Below are 20,391 nucleotides of genomic sequence, written 5' to 3'. Positions count from 1 at the left end.
AGCTAACCCTTTCCCTGCTCCTCCTCTTCCTCCCCGGCTAAAACCATCCCCCAAAGCCATATTAGGCATATACCACTGTCCCTATTAACCCATCACTCCCTACCTCCCCCTTGGTCATGTCGCCCCTCCCCCCAAGTGGGTCCGTGGCTTTCTTAGTTTTCCATGGTTCCTCCTCATGGCTGAAATCTGACAGGAGATGTTTTCCGTTCATTGCTGAACCCACAAACTATTTTCTGGAGCATCACAGCAGTGTCTGTCCTATCTGCACCAGGAGAACAGTTTTCCTTTTTGTTGCGGATGGAACAATGTTTTATTCTATGCCCTCTGCTGCCCCAAACTCTCCCCTTCTATAGCAGATATGTGGGTGTAGCTGTTCCTCCAGGGTCACCTCCCCCTGATAAGTTAGTGGGCTCCTCAGGAAGGGTTATTATACCTTGGCCCCCACAATAGATGCAATTTTCCTTAGTCTGTCCCTAGTCCATAGTTTTGGTATTCTTTATCCAGCCTGCTAACCTGTACTGTCCCTAGATAAAAACAGTGGATTTTAAGTTTTGTTGTTGTTTTTTTTGGTGTTTTTTAAAAAAATGTTTTTATATATTTTTTTTTTTTTTTTTTTGCAAAAAGGAGAACAGTCGAGTGTATATGCAAATAGAAGTTTATTTATTATCAAAAGAGACAAACGCAAAACAGCAATATAAAGGAAGTTAAAAACTACCACTGAATCAAGGGGGGCAAACACTGTGATGAAAATATACAATACAGTTGTTATCAATAGCCGTGGGAGAGGTGAACATATAAGGCTATTCTGTTAAACTATCAAAAATAGATGTGATATAATAATAGTATCTATTGTTCACACTCTCTACTAGTCGTGGGAGAGGCATGCGGTTTAAAACAATGGGGGAAACACTTAGCCGTGGGAGGAGAGGTGCTGGATGTATTAACAATCCTCTAGTCGTAGCATGAGGGAAGGTAAAGGTATACTAACAGATAATCAAACTCACTGGGGTAGGTGGAAAATATCAATACTCTATTTAACTGACAATTGCAGTGTATATACTGGTAGAGCCCAACCCCACCCAGGTATGTAAAAAACCCCTATCAACAGTTTCCAACCACAGGCCAATAGTTCTCTGGCAGACAATTTATCACACAGTCTAAAGTGCAAGTGCATATCAATAGAACATGTCCAATGTCAAAGAAAAAAAAAAATCACAGTAAACCAAATGCCAACAAGAAACCAGCCATGGAAGTCACAGGTATAGAATCACATGGTGCACATACCCAAAGAGGAGGATGGGATCGCCACCAACGCGCGTTTCGCGAGGTGTTGTTGCTTCTTCAAGGAGGAGACCCTACTGGCATTGTGAACCTGCTGGGGATAAGTAGCCTACTGGAGAGTTTCTATTACCATCAGGTGTTAGCTCCCAAAACATGAAGTGAATGGGAGGGCTGATGAAAAAACCCATCCATGATTCTGATAGGCTCATGGCCCACTATGGACGCTTGTCAATCACATGGCACTAACACATGGCTTAAAGTGAGGAGAATCAACATTAATCGGCCCATTAAGAACACCTACAACAGACTTTATTACAAGGAGACTATCTCCATATCCGTTTAAATAATAAAGATCACTAAAATATATAAGCAGTGCCGTGCACGGGAGTCCAGGAAGTCTAAACACACGAGACGTCCCTCCCCCTCGCCAGACCAGGGGCGAGCGCGTGACACCACGGACGTGTAACCATGGCGACCGCGCGCTCCGACCCGGCCATAGGCTGACAGGAGTACAGGACGCCACGTACGGAGACGCTCCCGGAGACCCCGCCCACAGCAGCGCGTCATGTAATGACACACACTGCGTGAGTCCAACCTATTGGTTATTGGAGGTGGGTCACTTATAGGGGTGTGTGCAAAAAAACAGGCAAGCTCCATAGCTATAGCTGGGACATAGAGTATATAGTATTTAGATCTAATACATAATAAATGGCCGAGCATGGAATGACAAATACCGGCATCATGGAGATGTTAATAAATGTCTATAGAATATTCGCAAGAGAGTCTATAAACTACAGGCCATGTATATAGAGGGGAGAGGCAAAGTGGGACAACATCCTGTATCAGTCGGCCAGTCCCACCTCCCGCCGTGACACACAATCGGACGCAAACACATCACCCCTGGTACGCGCAACCAGAGGGTAAAGTGAAGGCGCTCACAGTGAGTCAGAGAGGGACAAGGGACACCACACCAACAGGGCATGTTGAGAATTAAGACTATTCTCAAGTCAGGAAGAAGGAGGAGGGAATCCCTATGATGTACTCCAACACGGGCTAAAGAGATGGCACATTTAACCACTAATATCCCCACATAGTGTCAAGAATGCTCACTCAACACGATTATATACGGCCCCACACCCACAAGGTCATTTGAATAACAACACAATGTGACAAACGTATAGCAATATCAAGAAAAAAAAAAAAATTCAATTCAAGTAATAGTCCATTGAATAGGTGTTCATCATTTTCGTGGCCAAGGATCTTGATTGTTAGGATGACTCAATGTTGCCAATGTTGCCATGGAAAAGGACCACGTCCAGGAGGCCAAATAGAAAATCAGAGCAAATCGGATGGTACTAGATATAAGGATAAATAACACAATATGAGAAATCCAGTAGGCAAGCAAACAAGGAACATGCCAGATGGACCCCATTGATTAGGGGTAGAGACATTAAACAAAAATTAAAAACAGTAAAAACACATATATAAAAAACCAGATGATATAAAAAGAGCGAGAAAAAGGATATGCATGGAATCAATACCCCTATAGAAAAGAGGCAAAGCTGATGTTCTCATTTAGACCATGAGGTGTGAGGGTCCCGAGAGTGGTGATCCAGCGAGCTTTAACTTGAGCTAGCCTTTTCTTGAGATCACCCCCACGGGATCCCCCACGAACAACGTCAATGCCTCTAATTTTAAGTCCTGAAGGGTCGCATCCATGGAAACTCCCGAAGTGCCGCGGTAATGTCTTCAGGAGGCCCACGTCAGTGACCCCAGAGGCAGCACAAATGTCCCGAACGTGCTCCCTGGTACGTACACGCAGCTCACGGGACGTGAGCCCTATGTATACCAGAGAGCACGGACAGGTGGCATAATAAATCACGTGTGTAGTCGTGCACGTGATATAATGCCGTATGTCCAAAGTCCGTGTTCCATCAGATGAAGAAAAAGTCGTGGCACGGAGGATGCCATGGACATGCCATGCATTTTCCACAAGGAAAGCATCCATGTGTCGGACCACGGGAACCAAAAGGATTGGACAAAGGAGGTACATAATGGCTCCTTACCAGGATGTCGCGGAGATTTTTGGAGCGTCGAGCAGTCATAAGGGGGCCTGAAGGAAGAATATCTGCAAGGATGGGATCTGTACGTAGAACAGGCCAGTGTCTACTGAGGATGTCCCTCATCGTCTGCCATTGGTTATTAAATGTTCCTATGAAACGGATGGGAAGATTGGTCATTGACTGTTGTTTATTATTGTAATGCAGCAGTCCCGTGCGAGAAGTTTTTTTTCGCACGCAAGTATCCCCGCTTAATGCAGCTGTTACTATATCCGCGATCCTGGAAACTGCGTTTGAGATCAACGGCCTGTTTTTCGAAGGACTGGTCTGTAGAACAAATCCGCCTCACCCTCAAGAATTGGCCAGTCGGGATGGCACGTATAGTAGCGGCAGTATGAGCCGAGGATGCGTGCAGCAGGGCATTGACCGAGGTGGATTTACGATACATGCTGGTCTGGATACAGGAGGATGAATCCACCTCAATGTTAATATCCAGAAAGTCAATGCACCTGCTGCTATGTTTGTACGTCAACTTGATATTCAAGTCATTATCATTGAGTTGACCCATAAAATCGTCAAGCTGCTCCACTGTGCCCTGCCAAAAAAACAACACATCATCGATGTACCGAAGCCAGCACTGCACATGGGAGCTGGCACTAATGCCCCCGTCGCCAAACAACAACCTCTCCCACATGCCGAGGAAGAGGTTGGCGTATGCCGGAGCACAGGCCGCCCCCATGGCAGTGCCGCGTTGCTGTAAATAAAAAAAATTTTTTTTGTCTCCTCCTGCATAAAGTTTTCAACAGTTATCCGTCCAAACTCCAAGGCCTAGGCACAAAGGATGTCACTTCACCACACGCTCGTTATCTATTCATGCCCCTATGCCTGTATTAGCTCACATAAACCTACTCTATTCACACTGAATATACAGAAGAACAGTTTCCTAATTTATAACTTCTACCATCTTTCCTAATACAAAAGATCTGACCCTCACATCTACTTAACTTAGAGACAAAGCCATCTACATTCCCTGTTCTGCCGCTCATCCTTATGTGATCTGGTTACTCCTGTAACACTATAGAAAGACTGGAGCTATAACAAGAGAACAAGATCATTCACTTAACAGGAGGCCTGAAAAATGCAGAAAACACGCAACAGACTAAAGCGGGCTTTACATGCTACGACATGGTTAGCAATTGCTAGCGATATCAAGCGTGTAAGCACCCGCCCCCGTCGTGGATGCGATATCGTGTGATCGCTGCCGCAGCGAATGTTATCGCTATGGCAGCGTCGCACGCATTTACCTGGTCGTCGTACGTTCGGCATCACAGCGACGTCACTAAGCGGCCGGTCAATCAATGCGGAGGGGCGGAGATGAGCGGGACGTAACATCCCGGCCACCTTCTGAAATCCGCATTGCGGCAGGTAAGATGTTCCTTGCTCCTGCGGTGTCACACACAGCGATGTATGCTGCCGCAGGAGCGACGAACCACATCGATAATCAACCATTACCGATTTTTGGTTTTGGGACGACCTCTCCATGGTGAACAATTTTCACTTTTTTTTTTTTTTTTTTTTCTTTTTTTCTTTTTTTGATTTCGCTGGTAAGTATCACACGCTGCGATACCGTTAATGATGCCGGATGTGCGTCACTAACATGACCCCGACAATAAAACATTAACGATATCATAGCGTGTAAAGCCCCCTTTAGGCCGTGTTCACATGTAAATTACTCACATGACTAAGATTACACGGCTCTTCCCCTGTCTAACCCTCACAGATATAACCATTATTTCCGTTACCAAAAGAGCAAAAGCTGCTGAACAAAATATATTATCCTAGAAACTAATAGATCTGTAGACGCACAACCCTGTATAGATATAATAAATTCTACCGGCTCCTATAATTCCAGGCTACACACGGTTGCTGATCCTGTGATTTCCCTCCTCCGGTGTCACATTGCCTCCTGGACCTTTCTGCACATGTTCTCCCCCCATGGCTATCCTGCTCCTTTACATTTCTACTCCTCTTCACAATATCGCTGGACTTACAATTCCTGGCAATATGTCTGACACATGACACTAGAAACATTGCACAGATCCAGGGTTCTTCTCCATTTTAGTCCCTGATCATTTGCAGTTCCCGGCAATGTGACCTAAACCATTCCAGGCAGCATCGATCACGCGCCATGCTGGATTCTGGGTCTTTATAAAAGTACATGGCTCATTCTCTTTAGAGCTTATAAATTGTTCCAATAGTAATGATTTACTTCTCACAATTTCCCTTTTACATTCTTTCTCACTTGTAGAAATCACATTTGTCTTTACATTTGTTAATGGGATCAAATATCAAAATCTTAGATCCATCACTTTTTCCATTTCTCCCTCTATTTGCCTTGAACATGGACACATGGCTCCAGAATCCGGCCTTGGTTTCTCAGACAATAAGGCTGGAGCCATGATTGCTCTTCTGCCTCCTAGATATCAGTTTAGAACGAGCAGCAAGTTCCACATTCATCTCATGAATTGTCGTCTTCTTACCTTTGACCTCAGCAGTAACCGGAGTCGGCTGTTTCTCAATAGCCTCACAATGGCTTCCATCGCCAGCAGTGGTGACTCCAGCATGGAGATCTGCTTCTCTAGCAATGTCACCTTGCTCTTCCTCCACCTCTCGTCTGTACACAGCATTGACCGTAGAAAGTTGTAGTAGGGAATTTGTGGTGGGTGTGTGGGTTGCGTGTGGGTGGCGGTTTTTTTTTTTCTACTAATTGTGTATAGACAAACCATCATGGCTCCATGCTTGTGTGCCGCCCCTGCAGCGGTCAGAACTGCTCAGATCCTGGGGTGATTATTCGTGGCTTGAGGGTCTCCGGACCCAGGGGCTAGGGGCTACACTCGAATGAAGGGGGTTTTTACAGGGGAAAGAGTTTGTGGCCCCACCCGTGGTGTACGGTAATTGGGAGTACCTGGGGTCATGGAATGGGGCAGCAAGGTGTTGTGGCCCTCCACGGGTAGGGGTAGGCCCCGGGACTTGGTGGGATGCAGGGGTCACTCAGGTACTCGGTCAATAAGCAGATGCTGACACCCGGGTAAACCAAATCGCGGGGTATCGCTGCCGCTTGAGGGGAGCTCGTCTGGGTCCTGTCCCTTATGGTGTTGCCTGGTGATCCGTGACCTTCCTCCTGGCACTAAGTTTTTAACTTCAACGTGGTGGCCCAGTAGTCTGAAACTTGCCGGGCCCCGCTCCCCACTATGTCTAAGTGTGGGAGCCTGCTCTCAGGCCTCATGCTTGGGATTTTCTGGACCGTTGTGGTTGGAAGGCCCTATCCCCCTTGTTGCGCTAGTGCTCAGATTCTGGAGCGGGTGGGAACAAATCATAAAGGCTCCGTTCTCAGGTGAATTGTCGGGTTGCCTGAAGCTTCTCCCCGACCTAGGGTCAGTGTTCCCCGCCGTGCCTTCGGTCCCGGACCGGTGACAGTGCCAGGCTGCTGACAGTCCTCCTTGACAGGTCCAGGCACCTAGCCGCAATCCCCTGCGACTGGGGTTCCAACTCCTCTAGGTCCAGACCACCGTCTGCAACCTAAACAGCTTTTCTTGGTAGCCACCATTCCCGACCTCCTCCTGAGCTCCTTACAGCTCGAGGGCTACTTCCCAACTCTCCACTCACTGTCAGACTGACAACTCGCATCCCCTCCACTTGCTCCCCCCCATCCCCCAAGGTGGGCAACTCTATTCCACTCAAGCCATCCACTGGTGGGTGTGGTGCAGGGTGTATCCAGGATTTGACTTGCCCCCAATAGCAACACCATAAGATAGGGACCCAGAACCATGCAGTACCTGGTGACGACCCGATAGTCCAGGGGCGTCACACTTGCTCCAGCAGACCACAGCATCTGCAGATTTGGGGCTCCTGGGAGCTATTGGGGAGAATGAGGTGGATAAATCCATACTCTCTTCCAGGAGCCTTGTTGGGTTTTTCCCTCGTCCCTGGAGAGCAATGACTGTGGAGATCACCACAAACGCCGCTTACAAAGCAAACAGAATAAATGTTACTACCCTTGGATTCTCAGGGTCTGATTTTCTATGTGTTCTGGTCCTATGTGGTTGCATTGCTGGATCTTCCAGGCCGAGGTGCCCGGTAGAACACTTCACCGGGTATAAAATGTCTCCTGTCCACAATCCTCTCCATATTTCACTCCTCCCAAAATCACAGAAAACACATTCTAGTCTGGGCCTGAGCTCCCCATTGTACAAGGGTTATAAGGAGCCTTCTATTGTACGGGGGGACACCGTGCTGCTGGTGTAAGAGGGCCGGCTATTCCTGCACCAGATATACTGTATATATTCAGAGGTATATATTCTCTATTACTGCTTTGTCCTATCTACCAGGTGTATCCCAAACACGCGCAGACTCAAGACTGTTTTTATAATAATAAAATAGCTGACAAGACTACGCTTAATACACAATATAATGCTAGCACATGTAATAAATATCAAAAGTATATACTAAATTATGCAATCAAACTCACAATTACATAGTAAAACACTCAGTTACAGCCCAGCCTACACTATCGTATCCCTGTGAGATGATGATCAGCCATGTTGGTCACTCGCCATGCTGAACCCCTCCTACAGATACCATAGATTAATGATCTGACCAGTCTTATGACCTTTAAAAATTGAGATTCACTTGCGAAACAAAGGGGCAAAAATATCCCGCTCACCTGATGCGGTATCACTCAGTAGAAGCTCGGATAGACTCCTTGTGTGGGGCATAACTTGATGAAAATGTGTCGCCCCTGCAGTGGTCAAACCGCTCGGAACCGGGGTTGCTGTGGCTCGAGGGTCTCTGGTCCCGGTGGCTCACTGCCACTTCAAATGAAAAGGGGGTATTTAAAGGGGATAAGTGTTTGACGCCACCCGTGGTTCGTGGTAAAGGGAGTACCACTGCTGCCAATGGGCGTACCCAGGGGAGATGGAGTGGGGCAGCCAGATGGCATTCCCTCCACGGCTAGGGGACGCCCCAGGACTCTGGATGATGGAGGTGGTGGGGAGAGTGGTGCAGATTTGAAGCAGGGGAGGACAGCGTACTCACTCGGGCAGTGTTGGTAGTGATGTGAACGCAAAGCAGACTGACGCAAAGGTAAACCAAGTCTCTGGGTGCTGCAGCCACTTCAGGGGAGCTCGTCCGGCAGTCAACTCCCTTTGGTATTGCTGATGGTCTGTACCTTGCCTCCATGCACTGTATTTTAGTGTCCATTGTGACCCCTCTGCTTGAAGCTGTCTGGGTCCCGCTCACCACTGTTAATTAGTGGAGCTGTGCTCTCAATGGCTGACACTTGGGATCTCAGTGGGCCGCATAAGCTGGAAAGCCCTCTTCCCCTCGTTGGGTTGGTGCCATCGATCTCTGAGCACTTGGGGAAAGTTCAGAATTACCCGTGGAGGATAATTTCTTTATCAGATTGTGTGAAGCTACTCCCTGATCTAGGGTCCAGTACCCCGCAGTGCTTGGTCCGGTTCGGTTACTAGGTACTCTGGTGCTCCCCGTTCCCCAAAACTAAGCCTGGCACCTTTCTCCAATACCCTGCGACCGGGTCTCCAACTCATTTGGTCCAGCCCACCGTACGCGACCTAACCAAAAGTCCCCAGGGAGCTCCAACTCAGCTCCTCACTCTTTGGGAGCTACTGCTGTTCTACGTAAGCTTTGCTCTCCACTTCCTCTCACGTCCTACCTCCCACCAGTCTGCCTGACCGCTAGGCGAATGGCCCTTTTCCAGGTACACCACCCACTGGTGTGTCTGACAGGGTGTGGTGAGGTGTGACTAGGATTTGCATGCTGATGGAGCAATACCAAAAGTTAGGATCCCAGAACCATGAGGGTTGAGTCCTGCACCAGCAGATAAAGGGTGCAGTTCCCTGTGACACCCTGACTAGTTCAGGGGCGTCACAAAAAGGAAAAATCCAGCTCCAAGGGGAAATTGAAAAGATTAATTGATGCAACTTAAAATCCAAGTAACAAATTATTGAAAAAGGAGGTGACTGATCCCCCTGTAAGGAGCAGGTCCTGGTAGAGCGGAGGGGAAGTTGCTCCGACAGATGCACGTTTCAGCCTGACAGTCCTTTGTCACAGCCGGTCTTCCATCTCGGGAGGCTCCATTTACAGCTAATCATTAATATGCGCTGTGCTTCTGTAACACAATAAGACTAATATATACTGAGAAGATGTTATAAACAAGTTCAGGAAAGTGCCAAGAAGGTGAATACATCACTGGATTTTATGTCTTATTACAGTCTGACTGAAAGTCACTGAACATCTTAGTGCTCCGGGTGGAAATCTGTTCCATGGCGTCTGTGGCCGACACTGAAACCTTTTTTACCATTCAACAAAACTACAGTAACCATTGTCTGTGGAATCTGCAGACGGCCATGGAAAGTCTCCTGTGAGGAAGTGGTAGAGAACCATCCCTAATGCCCATACATCCAGGGAGTGGTCTACCAGCAAAGTGTCCTTGTCGGTGACTTGTCTCATCTCTGGAGCCATGTATGACCTGGTGCAAAGCCTAAATTTCATCTTTGACCCCTTGCTGCATGAAAAGCCAAAGTCTGTAACTTTGATCAGGATTGCCACCATATCAAACACCCAGATATTTTGTGGTTTGATGTCCAGATGATCCAGCCCATTACTGTGTATGACCTCCAGAGCACCGGAGACCTGCACCGCACATCTCTTCACTGGGTCTTCTGGAGTCCAGTCTGAAATAGAGAAACTCCACACCATGATTACACCCTACAGGGATGAAGAATATTTGGATTGTAGCTTATTGGATAATCAAGGGACTTTCAACTTCCATGAGGTAGAATAAATGAGGCCAGGTCACCCATCACCAGCTCCAAGGGAAAAGCAAAAAGGTCACCAGTCTTGTAGGGAACGCCGAAGGGTCTAATGATGGGATGGAAGGAGAGGACGTAGGTCATGCCGAACTCCATGAGAAACACAAATTCTGTGTGTGTGTGTGTGTGTGTGTGTGTGTGTGTGTGTGTGTGTATATAGATGTATATGTATATACAGTGCCTACAAGTAGTCTTCAACCCCCTGCAGATTTAGCAGGTTTGATAAGATGCAAATAAGTTAGAGCCTGCAAACTTCAAACAAGAGCAGGATTTATTAACAGATGCATAAATCTTACAAACCAACAAGTTATGTTGAAAATTTATTAAAATTTAACTGAGCAACATAAGTGTGGGTCAATTATTATTCAACCCCTAGGTTTAATATTTTGTAGAATAACCCTTGTTTGCACTTACAGCTAATAATCGTCTTTTATAAGACCTGATCAGGCCGGCACAGGTCTCTGGAGTTATCTTGGCCCACTCCTCCATGCAGATCTTCTCCAAGTTATCTAGGTTCTTTGGGTGCGTCATGTGGACTTTAATCTTGAGCTCCTTCCACAAGTTTTCAATTGGGTTAAGGTCAGGAGACTGACTAGGCCACTGCAACACCTTGATTTTTTTCCCTCTTGAACCAGGCCTTGGTTTTCTTGGCTGTGTGCTTTGGGTCGTTGGCTTGTTGGAAGATGAAATGACGACCCATCTTAAGATCCTTGATGGAGGAGCGGAGGTTCTTGGCCAAAATCTCCAGGTAGGCCGTGCTATTCATCTTCCCATGGATGCGGACCAGATGGCCAGGCCCCTTGGCTGAGAAACAGCCCCACAGCATGATGCTGCCACCACCATGCTTGACTGTAGGGATGGTATTCTTGGGGTCGTATGCAGTGCCATCCAGTCTCCAAACGTCATGTGTGTGGTTGGCACCAAAGATCTCGATCTTGGTCTCATCAGAACAGAGAACCTTGAACCAGTCTGTCTCAGAGTCCTCCAAGTGATCATGAGCAAACTGTAGACGAGCCTTGACATGACGCTTTGAAAGTAAAAGGTACTTTACGGGCTCGTCTGGAACGGAGACCATTGCGGTGGAGTACGTTACTTATGGTATTGACTGAAACCAATGTCCCCACTGCCATGAGATCTTCCCGGAGCTCCTTCCTTGGGTTAGCCTTGACTCTTCGGACAAGCCTGGCCTCGGCACGGGTGGACACTTTCAAAGGCTGTCCAGGCCGTGGAAGGCTAACAGTAGTTCCATAAGCCTTCCACTTCCGGATGATGCTCCCAACAGTGGAGACAGGTAGGCCCAACTCCTTGGAAAGGGTTTTGTACCCCTTGCCAGCCTTGTGACCCTCCACGATCTTGTCTCTGATGGCCTTGGAATGCTCCTTTTGTCTTTCCCATGTTGACCAAGTATGAGTGCTGTTCACAAGTTTGGGGAGGGTCTTAATTAGTCAGAAAAGGCTGGGAAAAGAGATAATTAATCCAAACATGTGAAGCTCATTGTTCTTTGTGCCTGAAATACTTCTTAATACTTTAGGGGAACCAAACAGAATTCTGGTGGTTTGAGGGGTTGAATAATAAATGACCCTCTGAATAAACTTTTCACAATTTAAAAAAAAAAAAGAAATCATTCTCTTTTGCTGCATTTCACACTTCCAGGCTGATCTACAGTCCAAATGTCACAATGCCAAGTTATTCCGAATGTGTAAACCTGCTAAATCTGCAGGGGGTTGAATACTACGTGTTTGTGTGTGTGTGTGTGTGTGTGTGTATATACGTGTGTCAATTTTTTGCTATTTTTATTTATGCAATATCTCTATATATTACATTACTCGTAAAATCGAAGGCAAAAATCTGTTAAAAGAAATTTCCTGAAGTTTATTTGAACCGTCGGTCGCGGTGTATGGGGGCTTCTGACCTGAATACATTGCCAGTATTGCAGCGGATTACTGCGATAGGCCCTTGTCATGGGATAGTCCTTACTGGATATTTAGGACAGTTTATAATATGACCGCATGTGATTAGTGGAAGTCTGTATATAAATATACGCTTATCTTATATAGGGATATTATAAGGTGTCCATTTGAGTGTATGTAACACATTTTTAGCTGATCGCCATATATATGTCCTGATCGCTATATATATGTCCTGATCGCTATATATATGTTCTTTTTATACCTATTTAATACTGTTTATTCTGTATTTGTGTAAGCTATGAGGGAGTGACTATATATAGTTTTATATTGATGTATACTAATTTTTTGATTATTTTATAAATCTCTTCCACTTGATTATTTATAGTGAATTTCTTTTAGATTTATATAAACTCTGACCAGGAAGTGGATATTAAGTGTACATCTATTTAACATATTTAAGTTGTTTTGCACTGGGAAAATACATATAAACCTTTCCCTATTGGGGTGGATGTGGATTTTTTGCACCTGCGGTGTATATACTCATTTAATAGAGGAGGTGAAACATATAAAGATGTGATCGGGAGTTTGCCGTGATTAGTATCTCCCAGATCCTCTGCAGTCGGTGGCCAAAAAATTCCCGTGTGTTTTCGTCTTTGATTTTAAAAATCTGTATGTAATGTAATATATATAGAATTTTTGCATAAATAATAATGGAAAATTGGTATAATATACTCGTTATCTCTCGTTTCTTTGATAAATTATATAATGAGTTAAGATAGTTATGGTGTGAAACTGATTATTGACGTGTGTAGATATAGATATATACATATATATGAGACAGCTAGTATTATATCAATGTATAGGTATAGAGCGTTGGTGTACCCACATTTTCATATGTGCATATGATGTACATTAAATAAGAGAAAAAAAACAAACCCTTATCAAACTTTAACATTTTATTGAAAAGATAAAGTTATGAGAACTAGGAATTTGTGCATGGATACATATGAGGAGGACATTACTCGTAACATAAATTATTTCATTGTCTGGCTTTGGCTTGGGGCCTCTGGCTTGGGACCTCTGGCTTGGGGACCTCTGGCTTGGGGTCCTCTGGCTTGGGGTCCTCTGGCTTGGGGTCCTCTGGCTTGGGGTCCTCTGGCTTGGGGTCCTTTGGCTTGGCGTCCTTTGGCTTGGGGTCCTTTGGCTTGGGCTCTGGCTTGGGGCCTCTGGCTTGGGCTCTGGCTCCATACTGGAAGCAGTTAAAATTCATAAATATAAAATGTCAGTGAATAATTGGTTCCATCCCAACCTCAGGTTCTTCATGACACGGCCTCTTTTCTGGGTGACCGGCACAGCCTCGTCTGGAGGTGTCGATGGCAATTCAGAATGCTAGTGAAAAAAGACAATGAAATAATGCTGGCGGTGTCAGTGCACACAGCGCACATCACTGACAGCCGTATACAAGGAGCATCGTTATCCATTCCAGACCTGTGTATACAGGAGGGGTCATTTTGCAGACCCTAAATATACAATTCTATTATAGGAATATATATGCGCCATTTGCCAGGAATATGTCAGTTTCTCCTGAAGCGCTAAAATATTATAGCGTTATAATGCGTGTGGTTGCAATCACCCCCTGTGCAAAATGTAGAGTCACACATTCTACACTAAAGAAACACAAACTGAGGCTCCTGCGCTAATCCTGATGGCAGTCAGTTACAGCCCACCCAACAATGTGCTACGATCTATCCCTATATGAGGGGTACTCCGCCATCCTTCTGTGTCTATACAGGGAGGAAGAGCGAGAGGGGGGTGAGGGGTCAGCTTAATATAGGGCTTGTGACCAAGATTCATTTAGCCCTATGGCTGTAACCTGTGATGTCATGGGGGCGTGTATAGCCGGGTGTTGGAGACTCCTCCCAACCTGGCTGAGGGGTAAAGACATGGTCTTCTGTGTGTTACCCTCCCCCCATCCAGCACAAGAGAAATATTATATTCTTTCACAATTAACTTCCCTGCTACAAGGGCACTGTTCACACCGTTAGGTGCAGTGTCTGGCTTACCATCTATTGATCACGCCCATACTATTTGACTAGACTGGCTGCCCAGCAGTAGATAAGTGCACCCCCACAAGAACAGACCCCAGATTACAAGACCTACATTCATGGGCCTTGCTGCCTCCTGTATAAAGAGAGCTGTGCAAAAAAAAAATGATTTATGGTATTCGTTTATATTTTGACTAAAATACGGATTCTCGCTACCCACGTCAAGGGTCCTTGTGCTTGCGAGTCCCTACACTAAATTTAAAATCCAACAAAGGAGTAAATGGCACTTCCTCTATACTGATAATAGATGTAGGGGTGCACTTCAGGTTCCAAGGCCTTTTGTCAATAGAAGAATACAAGGCACTCCCAAGGTTGGCTGCAACGTGTGATTTATTTAATGTGCATAACAACAAAAGAACGTTTTCGGTCCATAGACCTTCCTCAGTAAGCACTGTATACAAAAATAACAATGATCAATATATGATATCAAAAAAATAAAAACATAAAATGTATACAATACAAAGGAATTTTTCAGTGAAAATCGTGAAAAATAATAATGATAATAATTCTTATATAATAAGCAGTATTTGATTCACAAGAGAAACATATCTTGATATTTAGAAAATTATGTATGAAGGAAGAAAAAAGGAGGGGAAAAAAAAGGAGGAGGATAACAAAGGAGAAGAAAAGAAGAAACGACAAAAAACGAAGAACAAGGGGAGGGAGAAAAGGGAAAGAAAAGAAAAAAAGAAAAATTGAAGAGTGAGAAGTGAGCTGAAAAACAGAAAAATAAGGGGGAGGAAAGGGCAAGTATATGGAATGATGGATGGGGTAAGAGTATAGGTGTAAATTATATACATAGGGGAGCCAATAGAGGATGACAAGATGGGGCATGAATGTGGTAAGAAAATGTAAATATAAATGAATAACAAAAAAAGAAGAAAATAAGTTATATGGGGTGGTTCAATGTAGGAACAAGTAGAGATTGCAAATGTGGTGTGTGTTGAGGTCAAAAGAGGGAGAAGATGAAAAGAGGGAATGGAGAGCAGAGTAGCATAAAAGATGTACTAAACATAGTGTACAAAAGAGATTAGAATGGCAAAATTTTAATATAAACAGATAATAGATAGATGGATAAGGGCAACAATGATATGGAGATATGTGTATGAAGTGAATGAGACATTGGAATGGTGCATGGAAGGGGTTAAGAATAGCAGAATTCAAGACGGAGGAGATTAGGAGAGAACGCAAGGAAGAACAACATGCCAGAAGTGGCATATGAACGGAGGATCTATCTGTAATGATTAGGTGTGGGAGATGCATTAGATATGATGTATGGAAGGGGTTAACAAAGTAACAGAATTCAGGAAGCAGGAGATTAGGGAAGGAGGCAGGGATGAACAGCGTGACAAGGGGGCTCATGAACGGAGGATCTGCCTGCAATGAATGAATGTGAGAGATACATTAGACATAGTGTATGGAAGGGGTTAACATAGTAGCAGGAAGCAGGAGATAAGGAAAGGAGACAGAGACAAACAGCGTGACAAGGGGGGGGGGGGGGCGGGGGGCACATGCACGGAGGATCTAACTGCAGTGGGTGACAGAATCACTGGTGCCTGTGTGCTTACCATTCGTGAGGAGGAGTTCAGCGTGGGTGATAAGCGCGGTGTCCACCGCCGCATGGAGGCTGCCATGACAGTGGCCGGGAGTCCCGGAAATAAATAGGCGTGTTCGGGGAAAGGGGCGGTATCTGAGATGACGTCGGGCCGCACATGAGTGACCTAGGGCAGGAGTTGTGCTGTGGCTAGTGAGTGAATCTCACAGACTGCGCGTGCGTGCGGTCCTCTGCTTGAATAGTAAGCAGTAAAAGTGCCATTAAGTAGTGTAAGGCTGCATACTTTTAAAAGGACTCTTGGGCTCTCTGTGCAGGCAAAAGGGGATAGTGGAGGAGTCCGGATCTGTGTGGAAGCTGTGTCATAACAGCTTGTGACTCCGAGGTAGTGGTGCTCAAAGTATAAGGATGAAAGCAATTGAGACAGGATCAATATTTTTTCTAGAAAAAAAACAGAGAACATGAATTAGAGAAAAGCCATATACAAAATCATTGTTATTTATCAAATTACAATAGAAAAAAGACCATGTTTAGCAAAATGAAACTCACAGAAAGGACTGTAGTTCATATTCCCGATTCAGGCCCCTGGGAGTCAAAGTGCTGAGTTCATGAATCCAGTATGCCTCTCTTCTTTTAAGGAATTTGACAATATCGCCACCCCTCCTGGGGGTGTCGACATGGTCAATCACCTGGAATTTTAGTTGAGAAATCGAGTGACGGGCATTTTTAAAATGGTACGGGATGGGTAAAAGGAGATTCTCACATCTAATGGTAGATTTGTGTTTGGAAATGCGGTCTCCTATATGTTGGGTAGTCTCACCCACATATAGGAGGCCGCAAGGACACTTAATGATATAAATCACATGCGAGGACTTACAAGTAAAGTAATTCTGTATAGGATATCTCTTCCCAGTGTGTGGATTATGGAAACAGTCCCCTTTCTGGACGTTATTACACTGTGGACAATTTAGGCAAGGGAAAGTCCCGAATTTTGGTGTGCCTAAGAATCTTTGTTTCGGAAGTTTGAGAATAGGACCCACATCTGCCCTGATAAGCTTATCCTTAATATTGGGTGGTCTTTTGTAACATGGTAGAAATGGGACTTTAAATTCAGGGACCTTCGGGTACCCCTGTGTTAAAATATGCCAGTTTTTTCGAATTGTCTTATGAATTCTGAATGAAAAAGGGTGAAAAATGTGGGGGAAGGGTATCCTTTTCTCATTTTGTTGAATGGTAGCCTTAGTATGATCACGGCTACTGTCTAATAGAGGTGAAGGATAACCCCTAGCAGAAAATTTATTCTGCACCTCTTGCAGTCTTAGTTGCAGGACCTCCTGATCGGATACTATCCGTTTAACCCTTTGGAACTGGGAAATGGGTATGGATTTTTTGATTGACATAGGATGTTGACTAGAAAAATGAAGTAATGTATTCTTATCTGTGGTCTTAGTAAAAAGATCTGTAGATAAGTTACCCTCAATGTCCTTAAGGATGGTGGTATCCAAAAAATTGATTTGATGTGGATCATGCTGCAAGGTGAAATGCAGACCAGGCCATGCCAAATTGATCTGGTCAAAAAATACATGAAGGGTTCCAATGGGCCCCTCCCACACGCAAAATATGTCGTCTATATATCGTTTCCAGACGGGACAATGACGCTGGAACAGTTCATTCGAATATATGACTTCATTCTCAAATTTAGTCATGTAGCTGTTTGCGTAAGGGGGGGCCACATTAGAACCCATCGCGGTCCCCTGTGTCTGAAGGTAATAATTGTCCCCAAAGAGAAAGTAATTCTCTTTAAGTACCAGTGTCAATAGATCAAGACATAGTTCCACCACAGACTGGTCAAAGTGATGTTGTTGGAGTAGGTCTTTAATTGCGGAGATGCCAGCATCATGGGGGATGCTGGTGTACAGACTAGTCACATCCATTGTGACAAGTACTGCCTCTTTGTTAATTTGACCCAGTCCCCTGATAGTTTGTAAAAATGCACCTGTGTCCAAAAGAAAAGATCTGGTAGATTTTATTAATGGCGTTAGGATTTTCTCTAGAAAAATAGATAAGGGAGATAAAACAGAGTCAGAACCCGCTACGATGGGTCTCCCAGGTGGATTATCTAAACGTTTGTGGACTTTGGGAAGAACATATAAGACAGGGGTGATGGGATTGGATTTAGTGAGGAACTCTACCGTCTTAGAATCGATTGTACCCTGATGTTGGTGATGGGTAAGAATGTTCTTGATTTTTTTGGTTAACGAGGATAATGGATTGCAAGTCAATTTATTATACACTTGATTATCGCTTAGTTGTCGATCAATTTCCTTGATGTAATCAACTTTGTTCATTATCACAACTGCTCCCCCTTATCGGCTGGTTTTATGACCAGATCTTTGTCATTGGATAGACAGTTCAATGCTTGTCGATCCGATGGGGAGAGGTTGTTATGAAAATGAATTTTACCCAGATTAATATCGTTACGAAGCTGTTGGAAATCCGACTTCACAAAATCAATAAATGTTTCAACAGCTGGAGTACCAACAGGTGGACGATAATTGCTTTTAAGTTTTAAACCCAAATCAGAAATTGAAATGACAGATTGTTTCATTGGTATAGCAGTGGAAAAAGGCTTATCTTCTAGGTGCGTCTTGATCCTTAGGGTTCTAAAAAACCGTTGTAAGTCCATGTCTAACTCAAACGTGTTGAGTTTAGAGGTAGGACAGAAAGATAAGCCCTTTTGCAGTACCGCCAGCTGTGTAGTACTGAGTATTTTGGAAGATAAGTTAATCACAAGGGATTCATTACCTGTGATCGGGTTATTCTGAGACTGTCGGTTCCTCCTACATTGTCCACCACGTCTTGTTTTTTTCTTCTTCCAGTGTGTCCGCCTCTTTGACCTAAAAAAGGAGCAAAATTGCTTGTTGACGGGCCCCTGTGCTCGCTGTCTGTACTGGAGTTTGAATACTCCGATGGTGAGCGTCTGGACTGATAGCGGAACCTTGTGGTGGAATAATTGTCCTGCCATCTGTAGACTCTCCCTTGAGTATAGTCGTCTGCGTCCCGAATGAATTTGCTGCGTTTTCGGTTTTCGAGGTCTCTTCTGTGCTGTTCCAAGTTACTCTGTATTTTGTGCTTGAAATTATTGAACTCTTCAACTGTGGCATTTGCTGTCTCCAATTGCACTTCAATATTCCTTATACGTTCTTGGGTTTTTTTAATATCCCTTTGCAGATGGTCAACCGTCAGAGTCATGAGGTCAAGGGAACATTTGTTCAGAATTTGCTCAAATTTTTTTCTGTATTCAGCGTCCTCACTGAAGATAGTGGGACGTAGAGATACTCGGAGACCCCGAGGTATCCTCTGAGCTTTCAAGTACTCAGTCAAAGTTGCACAATGTAATTCAAAGTTGATGAGATGCCGTGATTCTTTCTCAAATTCTTTTCCTTTAGCCTCTTTGGGAGGAAGCAGTAGAAAATCACCTGGAGTGGTGGTCTGAGAAATAATAGTGGAGGTTTCCTCAGTATTGTATGAAAAGGTATTCGACATGCTTGCTATGAGTGCTCCTGCGCTAATCCTGATGGCAGTCAGTTACAGCCCACCCAACAATGTGCTACGATCTATCCCTATATGAGGGGTACTCCGCCATCCTTCTGTGTCTATACAGGGAGGAAGAGCGAGAGGGGGGTGAGGGGTCAGCTTAATATAGGGCTTGTGACCAAGATTCATTTAGCCCTATGGCTGTAACCTGTGATGTCATGGGGGCGTGTATAGCCGGGTGTTGGAGACTCCTCCCAACCTGGCTGAGGGGTAAAGACATGGTCTTCTGTGTGTTACCCTCCCCCCATCCAGCACAAGAGAAATATTATATTCTTTCACAATTAACTTCCCTGCTACAAGGGCACTGTTCACACCGTTAGGTGCAGTGTCTGGCTTACCATCTATTGATCACGCCCATACTATTTGACTAGACTGGCTGCCCAGCAGTAGATAAGTGCACCCCCACAAGAACAGACCCCAGATTACAAGACCTACATTCATGGGCCTTGCTGCCTCCTGTATAAAGAGAGCTGTGCAAAAAAAAAATGATTTATGGTATTCGTTTATATTTTGACTAAAATACGGATTCTCGCTACCCACGTCAAGGGTCCTTGTGCTTGCGAGTCCCTACACTAAATTTAAAATCCAATCTGTACAGGACCGGTGCATTTAGTGTAGTAGGCAGCACAAAATGCTAGTAGTGCAGCTTTGTAATCCAACTAGCAACGTATTAATTATTATTATATTAGTGTGTCAATCATGAATTTTTGAAGGTCTCTCTTCCTCCTCTTTGTGTTCTTTTTTGGTGACCATTCATATATACAGGTTTTTAATAGTATGGACCTAATTATTCAATTCTTGTTGTTTTCTAGCAACGTATTAATGTGGCTGATGTAGACTGCACAAGTCAGGCTGTGACCCCAAAAATAGGGGGGGGAAATGACCAGTGCATTTAAACAAGAGGCATCACAAAATGACACTACTGTGCTGGATAAAGCTCTGCCTCTGACAAGAGCTGTTCTTATATGGAGACTGGAAGAACAGTTTTAACCTCTC

General features: G+C 44.7%; 1 protein-coding gene across 5 annotated transcripts; it reads right to left on the bottom strand.

Annotated features, from left to right (window-relative positions):
• Positions 1-730: 730 nt before the first annotated feature.
• Positions 731-19,356, bottom strand: LOC142257863 (uncharacterized). 5 transcript variants are annotated; one of them, XM_075330152.1, is made up of 3 exons: positions 18,604-19,356; positions 15,815-16,239; positions 731-2,636 (listed from the first exon to the last, which is right to left on the bottom strand). In XM_075330152.1, exons 1-2 carry the CDS (start codon positions 19,342-19,344, stop codon positions 16,228-16,230), a joined length of 753 nt encoding a protein of 250 aa, XP_075186267.1. In that variant the 5' UTR covers positions 19,345-19,356; the 3' UTR covers positions 731-2,636; positions 15,815-16,227. The 5 variants fall into 5 exon arrangements, with proteins under 5 accessions (XP_075186267.1, XP_075186236.1, XP_075186252.1 ...); XM_075330121.1 differs by lacking the exon at positions 731-2,636 and adding an exon at positions 13,102-13,530; XM_075330137.1 differs by lacking the exon at positions 731-2,636 and adding an exon at positions 13,102-13,390.
• Positions 19,357-20,391: the final 1,035 nt, after the last annotated feature.

The sequence above is a fragment of the Anomaloglossus baeobatrachus genome, chromosome 1 (genome assembly GCF_048569485.1).
Source record: "Anomaloglossus baeobatrachus isolate aAnoBae1 chromosome 1, aAnoBae1.hap1, whole genome shotgun sequence".
NCBI lineage: Eukaryota > Metazoa > Chordata > Amphibia > Anura > Aromobatidae > Anomaloglossus > Anomaloglossus baeobatrachus.
The sequence above is the reverse complement of the archived record's forward strand: the minus strand, read 5'-3'. Positions and strand labels throughout refer to the sequence as shown.

Excerpts from the sequence above, each read along its gene's own strand:
- LOC142257863 (XM_075330152.1), bottom strand. The coding sequence starts at position 19,344 with ATGTCGAATACCTTTTCATACAATACTGAGGAAACCTCCACTATTATT.